General features: G+C 45.6%; 1 protein-coding gene across 1 annotated transcript; it reads right to left on the bottom strand.

Moving 5' to 3' along the window:
* Positions 1–8,320, bottom strand: LOC114607507 (uncharacterized). The gene is made up of 4 exons (XM_077936834.1): positions 7,009–8,320; positions 5,858–6,396; positions 5,009–5,075; positions 1–3,420 (listed from the first exon to the last, which is right to left on the bottom strand). Exons 1-4 carry the CDS (start codon positions 7,718–7,720, stop codon positions 1,883–1,885), a joined length of 2,856 nt encoding a protein of 951 aa, XP_077792960.1. The 5' UTR covers positions 7,721–8,320; the 3' UTR covers positions 1–1,882.
* Between the last annotated feature and the right edge of the window lie 4,329 nt (positions 8,321–12,649).

The following is a 12,649-nucleotide window of genomic DNA, read 5'->3' as shown; positions in this document are numbered from 1 at the left end:
TGAAGTTAAAAATCTTTTATTTGAATTAAATTCCCTCAATTCAATATATATATATAAACAGATCAAGAGCTGTGCTTTTGCTTTTGGTTTTAGAATAATTAAAGTGATATTTGGCTATAAAAACAAACATAAATATAGTTTTCAGAATCTTCCATATTCTGCATAAATGCCCAGAACAAAGCACAAAACCAAGAAAACAACAGTCACAGTTTGCATACTTTAAATTAATATACCAGAAAAAGCCCCCATGTCGTCACACTTTAGCCAATATATAAAATTGTCTTAAGGCATAGAAAAGGTGCCCCAATAAAATCTGTAAAATGTGACACAAGTAATTAGAGGATTAATATTATACCTTTTATAAAATGGCGACTGGATATAAATCAAACCTCTCTGTTATCTTGCATACAATTCCTGGCAGACCCTCCAAAGTCTGAGAGGAGAATTAAGCAAGCAGAGAATATTTGTGTGTGTGGGTTGCCTTTTTTAATGGTCACAACTGTCCCTAGTGCAGCCTGTGTGGTTGCAGAGGGATTGCTTTGGTACGGCTAGGACCCAATAAACACCAGAAGAAATGTCTTGATCATAAGAGGATTTGATAACAGGACTAGTTACCTAGACTAGTGGTTCCCAAACTGCCCCCACAGACCACTTGAGAATTGCTGAAGGTCTTGGCAGACACCTTAATGATTTCCCTGCCTTTTGTAGCAATTGCAATGCACTGGGCTAGATCCACTGTGATTTTAAAAATGCATTTGAATTGCTTCTTTTATTTCTTACATGTTGTGTTTTATTGCGTCAAATTCCATAGTATACAGATTTTGAAACAATGCAATAACATAAGAAATCAAAGAAGCTGGGAATCGCAAGTGGGGAGAGTGCTATTGAACTTAGGTCTTGCTTGTGGTCTTCCAGTAAGCATCTACTCTGGCCTGATCCTGCAGGTCTCTTCTTATTTCCTGCATCAAGCAAGGGGCAGAGGCAGGTTTTAGGGATCATGACCAGTTTGGTACACTGGGTGCCAAGCCTTGGGGGCGCCACAACTATGGTGTGGAATGGAGCATGAGGGGTGGGGGTGGGGGAACTTTGGCATCGCACAGGGTGCCACTGATATTTGAGACCGTAAGGTCCACCACTGCAAGGAGTTGGATTACATCAGGAGTAGGGAACTTGTGGAGCTTCCCTATGTCATTGGACTACAATTCCCATCATTCCTGAACACTGGCCATGCTGGCTACAGCAGATGGGAGATGGAGTCCCTAGCCTTGGACTGGACATCTACAAAGCTCTTCCTAATTCTTACATTTCTATGATTGTATGAAGCACGGCTCCCAGGGTGATTGTATGGACTTACATGCAGGGTTGGCCCAAGACAATTTGATGCCTGAGGCAGAGCAGCAAATGGTGCCTCTTTTCCTGCCCCAACTCAGAGTACCAATATCCATCCCAGCCGTCAAAATACAATAATAATAAACTGAAGATCTAGCAATTTGCTGCCTTTCGTAACACTCAAAATCATGGCAAAGTGGCTTCAGCATCACTCTATTAATATTTGAATGGGCAACTGCACATCCAAGGCATTGCTATGTCTCAGCTAGATATTAGTCCTGTTGAAAGTCAGCTGATTGAACTCCCTAGAAAAGTTCACTAACAGAGCAGAGGCAGCCAACAAACTGCCCTCTGGGTGTTCTCAGACTCCAGCTCCCATCAGCTCAGCCAACGATAAGGAACAATGGTTCCCCATCCCTTTATTCTGCCTTTTGTCTAACCTGTTCTCTTAGCGAGTTCTGTGCCATTCAACTGCAGCTGGAGAAAGGAGAAAACGCCCAACATGGGCTTACCAATCACCTTTCCCGATTCCTTCCGTACTTTTTATTAACTGTCAGTTTCCTCCTGGGATAGATGAAACCCATAAAATGGACAAGCCGGTTCCATGCTGATGTGCAACGTGGTTGACCCTGCCACGCACACAGTCCAGAGAAACAGATATCATTGTACCGTTATGAACTTCAAAGGAGGAGCGAAGCGCAACGCTGGTCCAGATGCTTCCTTCTGGCATTTGCCCTCCAACCTGCTGCGCAATTGAATGAGGCTGCCCATGATCATCCAGGAGCTGATTTAGAGTCACCCGGAGCATGTTACATGAGTGGATCAGCTTTATTGAAAACACAACACTGGCGACTCCCCTTTCGGTAAAGACAAAGTATTTCTGAGCAAGTTGCCCAGTAGAAACCAAACGGATCTGCTTCTCAATGGAGGAAACCTGAGTGAAATCCAGTAATTTGTTTCTGACAGCTCCTGTGGGCAGCCCCTTAATGGAGACCGAGGCTGAGAGAGCAGTGGAAACTGCAGATGGGATCCAGATGAGGCTCAGCGTACTAATTCCAGAGCTGTCTCCAAAATAACGAATGTTGCATTGTGCTGGCGAAAGGATCTCAAAGCTAATGAGATCCCCGGCTTCAACTTTGGTGGCCCCGGAGGCAGATATCGACGTGTCTCGATAATTGACGCCAGACTTGTGCACGGTCATTAGTTCTACGTTAGTGCCGTTTCGGTTGAGATAAGACACCAGGGAAAGGCCTTCGCGGATGCAGGTGGGGCCCATGGAGTACAAGGCTTGGTGCAAAACGAACTTCACCACGCCCCTTTCCGTAAACTTGACGGCTCTGCCATCGTGGGACAAGGTTAGCATGTAAGGGTCGGACAGGGAAACCAATCTGAAAGTTGGCCGGTAGTTCATTTGGTAGTGCATCGCGGTGGACAATTGCGCAGTCATGGCTACCGCCCCCGTATCGTGGGATAACCAAAGCAAACTGAGGGGCGTGTTGAGGTCGTAAACGTTGAAGTCTTTACTTTGGTTGCAGAATTGATTGGGGCTCTTCAAAAACAGCCAGAGAGCTTGGCCTGGTTCTACCTCCGCCGCGCCGCTCACACTGACGCTCTGGAAGATTTTGCCTTCCGGCTGCTCAATGCGGACCGAGCTCAGCTCACAGCCTTCCTCCTCCTGGCTGCTGAATTTCAAGGCAAGCTGGAGGAAATTCCTGCAGTTGTGTTTCACGGCAAAATTGAAGTCGGCCCACATTAGGCCGTGCTGCTTGAAGACCAGGCTGTTCTCTTCCACCGCGACAATGTCCCACTCGTGCTTCCCCTTTATCTTCAAGGTAACGCCAGGATAAATTTGAGAAGCACCAGAATTTGCCATGGGTAAAATGACGTTCGCAGTCCAGGACTCGGACAGCTTGTTCTCACCGGCTGTTGAGCAAACGGTGTCGCTGACAGTGGAGCAGGGGAGAACAACCGCCCTGTCTTCACACATTAAGCAAGCCTGGCACTCTTGCAGCTCTTTGTTAAAGAAATACTCTTCTCCGCACAATCCCAAGGCAGCTTCTTTTGCTGCAATTCCAAGGCATCGGAATCCTCCTGTTCACACACAGGGAAATACAGTTTCAGTCACAGGCCCATGTTGAATTATTATTAGTCTACCATTATCATCATCATCATCATCATTATTAATTGCACTTATTAGTCATGCTGTTTTTTCCCTTTTACACAAACTAACCCAAAGCAACTTACTATGTTTTCTGTTTTACAATTTAAGATACTCATTTTACATCCTTAAGATATCAATGACTTCCCTCCTTCTCTTTCAATGGTTCATTTTACATATAATAAATCCCTTCAAATTTTACAGAAACTATACCATTTAGTATTTCATCATTGCATCCACTAGAACTTATTTACACTGTTGAATTTATCTTGATGCTGCTAGCATTTTGGATTTGATATCCCGCCTTTCAGTCCCCTTCAGGAGTCTCAAAGCGGCTAACAATCTCCTTTCCCTTCCTCCCCCACAACAAACACTCTGTGAGGTGAGTGGGGCTGAGAGACTTCAAAGAAGTGTGACTGGCCCAAGGTCACCCAGCAGCTGCATGTGGAGGAGCAGAGACGCGAACCCGGTTCCCCAGATTACGAGACTACCGCTCTTAACCACTACACCACACTGGCATTTTCAGCTGTACACAATTATTTCCCATATAATCCATAAACGTTTTCCAATCTTCTTTAAACGTATGTTTTTCTTGTTCTCTCATTCTATATGTTAAGTCGAGTTGTGCATAGTCTGTCAACTTACGTTGCCATTGGGACCTCGCTCGTTTTCCATTTTGGGGCTAACAAAACATGGGCCACAGTAGTAGCATACATAAATAACCTTTTTTGACACCCAAAGCAACATACAACCAGTTGCTGAAAATATTTGTATCCTGTCTGTCCATGCTTTTAAGGTACCATGCAATAAAAACGTAATGTTGTGGAGGCAATATATACCCCAAGAGGGCTGTCTCTGATTTTAAAAACATTTATCCCCTTCTAAAACTGATAGCACGTTTGCAAAGCTAAGCAGGGGCTGGTGTGGTTTCAAATTAGATGGGGGACCGCATGTTGAGATCCCTGCATTGCAGGGGGTTGGACTAGATGACCCAACTCTACCGCTCTATGCTTCTGTGTTGGTTGATTGAATTGCATGCGTTTCTATTGAACTATTGCCATTACTTACATACAAATATAACTGATAGACCCAATTTTTCGTTTGCATGCAATAATTCTGAAGCACGATGGCTGGAGCTGATGGGAGTCCAAAAATGAAAAATAAATAATTTAGAGGGTGTAGTGAGTCCTGTTGAAGTGGCTTGAAGGGGATGTTCAGGGAGTGGGATACATATGTAACTGAAAACTTGTGTATCATCAGACTAAATTGGGAGGGGCTCCCCAGTATATATTTCATGACTAAGTATGGCTGCCACTAAATTTTTTGCAATAATTCTATAAATGCAGCACTTGTAAAGAGATCATAATGAATTGAAATAATGCATTGCTACATTCCCCTAACAAAGAGTCCTAAAAGCTCTTACTCTTCAACCCAACTCCACAATTTCTACTTGAAACTGCACCATGAGGGAACATTCCTGCCTTCATGAATGGCTTCATTCACAGAAATATAGCAACTTACCTGGAGTGTTCAGGCACTTTATCCTTTCTCCACAGATGTTTGGTGATTCAATGCACTCATCTCTATCCTACAAGTAACAGATAACAGAGTCAAGTTCAAACATGTAGCATTGCTCTGGGGCATCATGCTGCTTGGAGCACAGCCAGTGTAGCCAGGTCAGGGCCCATCGACCAAGGAGGGAGACCCAACGCAGGGCACTTTGCCCAGGGGCCCATCAAACTTGGATCTGGACCTGATTACAGAGGTTTAAGGAAGTGAAATATAAATTGTGTGAAGGGCCGTAGCTCAGTGGTAGAGCATCTATCTGCCTTGCATGTAGAAGGAGAGCTGCTACTAATTGGTGTGGACAATATGGAGCTAAATGGACTCAGCGTAAGGCAACTTTCTATGTTAAATGTGTAATTTGTGCTGGAGCATACAGGCAAAAGTGATAAGACTACAGACATAATAAACATCGTTTGCACAAAGAATAATCCAACGAAACCCAAAAGTATATAATACTGAAACATGGGTGCAGTGGTACCTCGGGTTACAAACACCTTGGGTTACAAACACTTTGGGTTACAGACTCCGCTAACCCGGAAGTAGTACCTCAGGTTAAGAACTTTACCTCAGGATGAGAACAGAAATCGTGTGGCAGCAGTGGGAGGCCCCATTAGCTAAAGTGGTGCCTCAGGTTAAGAACGGTTTCAGGTTAAGAACGGACCTCTGGAACGAATTAAGTTCGTAACCAGAGGTACCACTGTATTTGTACTTTAACTTTAGTTGGTCTGTCTGTGACCTTTCAGTGGGGCTGTCCCTGTTTGGGGAAAAGCTACCATTGAGATTCTGAGCACAATGATCTTTCACCTGGCATATCCGATCAGCATTTGTCGAGCACTCAGACAGCTGGAAAAAGCCAGCAGGGCATAAGGTGCATTTTTCACACTGCGAGGGTGTCTTTTGGAAATTACAAAATTCGTCACTTTCACAAAGGCCACAGTCCATTAAAGGTTCCCCAACATCAATCACTTTGGCATCGACTTCTACTTTATGCATGGAGTAGGACTTCTGGAGATGGCTTCTGACTTGGTTCTGAAGGCCTTGGAGATTGGCTTCGAAATAATGTTGAATATCCTCTTGCAAACTCTGAAACGACATTTGCTTCACTGTGTCAAAAAGCATGCCATACTGGACCTTGATCAGGTCCATTTGTTCATACATCTTCCTGTGTTGCTCTACGATTTCCCGCTGCTGAGCCACCAACATGCTCTGCTGCTCTGCAAGTTTTTGCTGTAAATCCACAATCACCGCCTGCTGGCTTTTCAGCAAGTCGACAAATTTCTCTTGTCCTTTCGTAAGCTGAAGTTGCAGCACAAGCGCATCCTCAGACGGAACCTCATTTTCCCCTAAAATACAAACAACCTGGCATTAAAACATAAATCCTTGGTGGTATTTCTCAAAACATCATCAAACGAGGTCACCAGAATGCGTGACAGGCCTTGCTGAAGCATTCAGCTGTGTGCAAGCAAATAGCATTCAAGGGCAGAAATAAAGCAAAGCCGTGTGTGTGTGTGTGTGTGTGTGTGTGTAATCCATAAGGGGAAATGTCCTACCATTAAACCAAGATGATGTACCATATTTTTGATACCCAGAAGTCTTCATCAGGCACTATCAGTGACTTCCCTTCGTCTCTTTCCATGGTTCATTTTGCATATCATAAGTCTCTGCATATTTTACATAAACCATTCAGTATTCCATTATTACATCCATCCAAACTTATTTACACTGTTGAATTTATCTTAATTCTGACAACACTTTCAAGTGTACACAAGTTCCCCCCATATATTCAATAAACATTTTCCAATCTTGTATAAATGCATGTTCTTCTTGTTCTCTTATTCTATATGTTAAGTCCGCATGCTGCACATATTCCATCAGCTTAAGTTGACATTCCTCTTTAGTTGGGACCTCGCTCATTTTCCATTTTAGAAGTGGCCTAGTTTAGACACCACACCTACCTGGTTTGACATCACAGGTCAGCTGAACGCCCAGGGCAGCACCGCCTAGATCTGAAGCTGTGTAGGCAAGGTCTTCCCCAATGAACTGGGCTGCCCTCTCAGTTGCTCTGACCAAGGTGGGCTCACGGCAACCTTCCCCCTGGTTTGGAGGGCATGGGATGGTCTGGGTAGCTGGCCTGGACTTCTGGCGGATGTGCAGAGGCAGCCTGCACTCAATGCCTTTGCAGTCCCGAACGGTGCCATTGGGAGCGCCAGCGCTGCAGTCTCCTCCTCCAGAGCAACTCTCTTCTGCACCCCTCGTGGCGGCCAAGGCAGCATGTCCCAGGTTGCTGCCCCCTAGAGGCTCCTGCAGCTGCCCTTGCACAGGTGTGGTGGAATGGACAAAGGCACGAGAAGGGTGCCTTGCCCTTCCTGAGCAGTGGGGGCCCTGGCAGTGTTGTCTGCTGGGCTGATGTTCGCTGTCACTGCTCCTGCTGCACGGGGGGTTCCGGCAGTGCGCAGCGCTGATGCATCCTCTTTCGCCAGCCAGAAGCCACAGGCAAATCCCTAGCCAGCAACAGAAAGCCCAATGGAGCTGTCTCGCCAGCATCTCCAGTGTCACCTGCAAGAGGAAGAGAGACCTTGGCAGTCCCTGGGGCAAGAAGAAGAAGAAGAGTTTGGATTTGATATCCCGCTTTGTCACTACCCAAAGGAGTCTCAAAGCAGCTAACATTCTCCTTTCTCTTCCCCCACAACAAACACTCTGTGAGGTGAGTGGGGCTGAGAGACTTCACAGAAGTGTGACTGGCCCAAGGTCACCCAGCAGCTGCATGTGGAGGAGCGGGGACGGTTCACCAGATTACGAGTCCACCGCTCTTAACCACTACACTGGCTCTCTTGGGCAAGGGGCAAGGAAAGCAGAGGGGCAAGGAAAGAGAGACCAAGTCTGTGCTTTTAGGGCACTGGCATACAGGTCCAATTTGCAGGTAGCACTCTGCCTTAATATGAACCAGCAAGTGTGCGGATTCCTGGAGTGAAGATCTCCAGTACTGAGCCCCTTACTCAGTCTGACTGCTGCAAGTCTACTCAGGTCTAAGCCATGATTTGGTTTAGCTTTATGTTCAAACTCAGGTTTACGTTCGTCTCCCCCAGAAAAACCACAGGTGGTAAATGAAAAGCAAACCCTGGTTATAACTTTTGGTTTCCCCCCAAAGCAATACAAACCTCAATCATGGAAGTAGCAGGAACTGGTGAGGAATACAGCAGCTATGAACCATGTTTGCTCATTCATGCTAAGGCATATTTTCGTTTAGCATTACATGCTCCATCTGGTACATAGGCTGAGACCCTATCTGCCTGCGGACTGTCTCGCCAGAGTGGTGCATGCTCTGGTTATCTCCCGCTTGGACTACTGCCATGCGCTCTACGTGGGGCTACCTTTGAAGGTGACTCGGAAACTACAACTAATCCAGAATGCGGCAGCTAGACTGGTGACTGGGGGCGGCCGCCGAGACCATATAACACCGGTCTTGAAAGACCTACATTGGCTCCCAGTACGTTTCCGAGCACAATTCAAAGTGTTGGTGCTGACCTTTAAAGCCCTAAACGGCCTCGGCCCAGTATACCTGAAAGAGCGTCTCCACCCCCATCGTTCTGCCCAGACGCTGAGGTCCAGCGCCGAGGGCCTTCTGGCAGTTCCCTCATTGTGAGAAGCAAAGCTACAGGGAACCAGGCAGAGGGCCTTCTCGGTAGTGGCGCCCGCCCTGTGGAACGCCCTCCCAGCAGATGTCAAAGCGATAAACAACTACCTGACATTCAGAAGACATCTTAAGGCAGCCCTGTTCAGGGAAGTTTTTAACATGTGATATTTTACTGTATTTTTGGTTTCTATGGAAGCCGCCCAGAGTGGCTGGGGAGGCCCAGCCAGATGGGCGGGGTATAAATAATAAATTATTATTATTATTATTATTATTATTATTATTATTATTATTATGCATATCGGATCACAGAAAGAAAACAACAGCTTTTTAAAAAGACGCTGTCTGTTAGAAACTAGAAAGCAGTGGTGTGTTAAGACAGAATCCTCGGTCTGGATGGCCCAAGTGCAAATCCGAGTGGGACAGGCAACCATTGTTATCTCTACTACCTCTCAGGATTATTGCAAAGGCCCATGGGAAAAATGGTAGAAGTCACTGTGTCATAGTGGTTAGAGGGCCTTATGCCACACCAGCAGCGACGTCACAGGGTCACTGTCCAATTGAAGTGTGTGTCTAGAACAACTGCTGTTCCTACCACACCCCAAGATGCAATAGCTGTGCTTGCTAGGGGCAAAACAACCATTTCTCCCATCTTAGCAGTGATTTCTGAAGCAATATTAACTAGGCTGATGAGCAGAGGTTGGTCAAGGTTTACAGATGCCCTAAAACAAAATCCAGATTCTTAGAATAGAGGAGGGGATATTGGACATACCATATTTATCCTGAGGAGAGAAATATCCATTAACAATACTGATATTAAAAACGGAGAACAACAACAAAACAGCAAAGCATAAAATGTTAGGAAAGCTATTGTTGTTAGTGGAAAAGGGTCCAGATAGGAACATAGGAGGTTGCCTTATATGGAGTCAGACCATTGGTCTACACTGTCAACACTAACTGACAGCATCTCCGCATTGTTTCAGCCTGGGAACACTGGGAATTGAACCCAGAACCTTCAGCATGCAAGTCAGATGCTCTACCACTGAGCTATGGTCTTTCCTCCAAGGATTACATCTGCAATTGCAACTGACAAACTTCCTTAGAGAGGGAGCTCCACACAAGGGTGCCACCACAGAGAAGGTCCTCACCCCTCAAGATCCTAACAGGAAAATCCAGAAAAGGACCTTACTCCAGGGATGGGTGACCTCTATGTCCCTTCAGTAGTACTCAGCTCCCATCATGTACCCAGGCATCATGGCTAATGTGGTCAGGGATGATGGGAACTGCAGTTCAACAGGTTCTGTATCCCTGCCTTAGTGGATTTCACTAACAACAATCAGGTTTGGATGGAAGAAGACAGCCTTTTAAATCTTGATCCTGGAACGGAATTTAAAGATGAGAAGCAGCACCTCTGTGCCCAGAAGCAAACTGTTGATCAATTGACAGTATTGCAAGATATCCCTTCTGAGAGGCTCAACCCTCTCTTCTGGTGTTAAGGTGGGGCGGGGGGGGGGGAATCAAACATACATTTTAGACCGTGAATGTTTTAAATTTGCATTACAGGCAGAGTGAAACATAAAACCCAAAGGGAGTCTCACAAATGCTGAAACAAAATCAACAACCACAGCAGCGAAGGAACTTCCTCCCAGCCAACCAACCGCATCCTAAACATGTTTCTTGGAAGTTAAGCCCCACTGATTACTACAGGCCTCACATTCCTATACTTAGTAGGATATCACACATTTCTATTCATCTGCCTTAGAAAAACAGAAAAGATCAGATGCAGCAGATCTCAGAACAGCCCATCTGCAAGAAGAATTCTAGTTAGGTTCTAATACCAAGCAATTTTTTAAATTGTTGTTATTTTTATTCTATTATCCTAACTACCTGACAACCTTTCAAGAAAGCTCTAAAAGGGTTCCCTTAGCACAACTTCGTTGAATTCAGGGGAAATAACTTTATTCTGGCAGATCTATCCCTATTTGGAGAAGCAAAGCTGCAGTAGAAGTCTTTCTCCTTACAATATAGACACACACCCCCACTCCCTGGCTGAGTACATTCGCCTATGAACTTTTAACTGACTGTTAAAACACTCTTTTTTTAAAAAGAGCACGATCCAACCAGTCTTACGGGAGCAAACGAGCTGCTTACCTTTAAAAAAAAAAAAAAGAGGAGCAGATGGAGCGGAAACCAGCAGCTTTGGGGAGATCCAATGTTCTGCTCTTTTGGATCTGGACTGAGATGAATCAATGATCGCGTGAAGAAGGCAAAGTTTGTTTTGCCTCCACGGCGGGAAACTGACCTCCTCCTCAGAAACCCTGGAAGGGAATGTTAAAGTGCAAGAGTTCTTTTAGTGCATCATTAGCATCGGGTTTCCCAGGACCCTCCCTTTAACTCTTTAAATCCCGCGCTGCCGCAGAGGCAGGAAAAGGTTCAAGGAGGAGGAGGCTCCGCCGTTCAGAGGTGAGTTGCGATTGATTTAGTCTCCCTGGTTGCAGCAGCTTCAGGAGGAGGAGGAGGAGGCAGAGCAACACTGGGAATCTGGTTACGGAATTAACTGGGGAGCGCGCAGGTCTTGACCGCAGGGAGAGGGCGAAGAACCGCGTTTGGGCGAAGATGAAAGGCTCCTCCTGTCACCCCCGAGTCAAAACAAAAAGTGACGCCGGTATTAGCGTCAAAGCCAATCAGCATCAGGAAGGGACTCAGCCCGCCTCGGCCGGCCACTCTGACCCCTGTCTAACAATATGTGCAACCAGTGCTGAATTTATGTATTGGCTAAACAAGTTATAACTTAGGGCCCCACTCTCTTGGGGACCCCCCCAAAAAAATTAAAGAGGAAAAAAACCTGGATGTGCATTTCCAAAATATAAGATAAAAAGCAAATAAAATAAAGCCTACATACAGCAACAGTGTGGCTAGCTGTGGGAAATAATCTTCCCGGAAGTTCACAGTAATGAGCCCTGCCTGCTCCCTAAAATATCACTGGTTTGCTCATTTCCATATATAGGGTACCTACATTCTGCATGGACTGGTTGCATGGCAACCTGTGCAAATGGCTTTAGATCCCTATTAGCTCCATAAATTACCATATAGCATATATTCAACACAGAAAACAGCGACAATTTGTTGTTGACAAAGGACAGCTGGACATAGAAAGGGCCCCATTACCTTCAGTAGCTTAGGGCCTCATAGAATCATAGAGTTGGAATAGACCACAAGGGCCATCGAGTCCAACCCCCTGCCAAGCAGGAAACACCATCAGAGCACTCCTGGCATATGGTTGTCAAGCCTCTGCTTAAAGACCTCCAAAGAAGGAGACTCCACCACACTCCTTGGCAGCAAATTCCACTGTCGAACAGCTCTTACTGTCAGGAAGTTCTTCCTAATGTTTAGGTGGAATCTTCTTTCTTGTAGTTTGGATCCATTGCTCCGTGTCCGCTTCTCTGGAGCAGCAGAAAACAACCTTTCTCCCTCCTCTATATGACATCCTTTTCCAGCCTCATCAAACCTAAATCTGGCCCTGCGTGCAATGTTGCTCTGCAAGTTAAAGAACCCAGATTTAGCCATTGGTTTCTCCCTCTGAGACAGGGTTGAGAACCTGTGGCCTTCCAGAGGCAATTGGGACTTGTCCACAGTTGCACATTATTTGGCTGTTAAGCCACTTCCTTCGGTTTAAAAGAGAAGACCACACACGCACATAATAGGAATCTATATATCAGGAACCACTTTGGATTTTTCTGTTCCCACCAGTAGGTGTTCCCTTTTGTATTTTGTTCCCTATTATGCAGATTCAGTACCAACAGGGCATGCGTGGAGACAGGTGAGTGTGCACCTTGTTTGTTTTAATTTTTAAGCTCACTGTGCAGGTTGTGTTCAAAAGGACACAGTCAGCCAATTATAAATCCTCAGCACACTTTTCAGTGTGGGTTACCTGTGCAGTTCTGCAAATCTGAGGAATCAATAGC

Source organism: Podarcis muralis, chromosome 12 (assembly GCF_964188315.1).
Source record: "Podarcis muralis chromosome 12, rPodMur119.hap1.1, whole genome shotgun sequence".
Lineage (NCBI taxonomy): Eukaryota > Metazoa > Chordata > Lepidosauria > Squamata > Lacertidae > Podarcis > Podarcis muralis.
The sequence above is the reverse complement of the archived record's forward strand: the minus strand, read 5'-3'. Positions and strand labels throughout refer to the sequence as shown.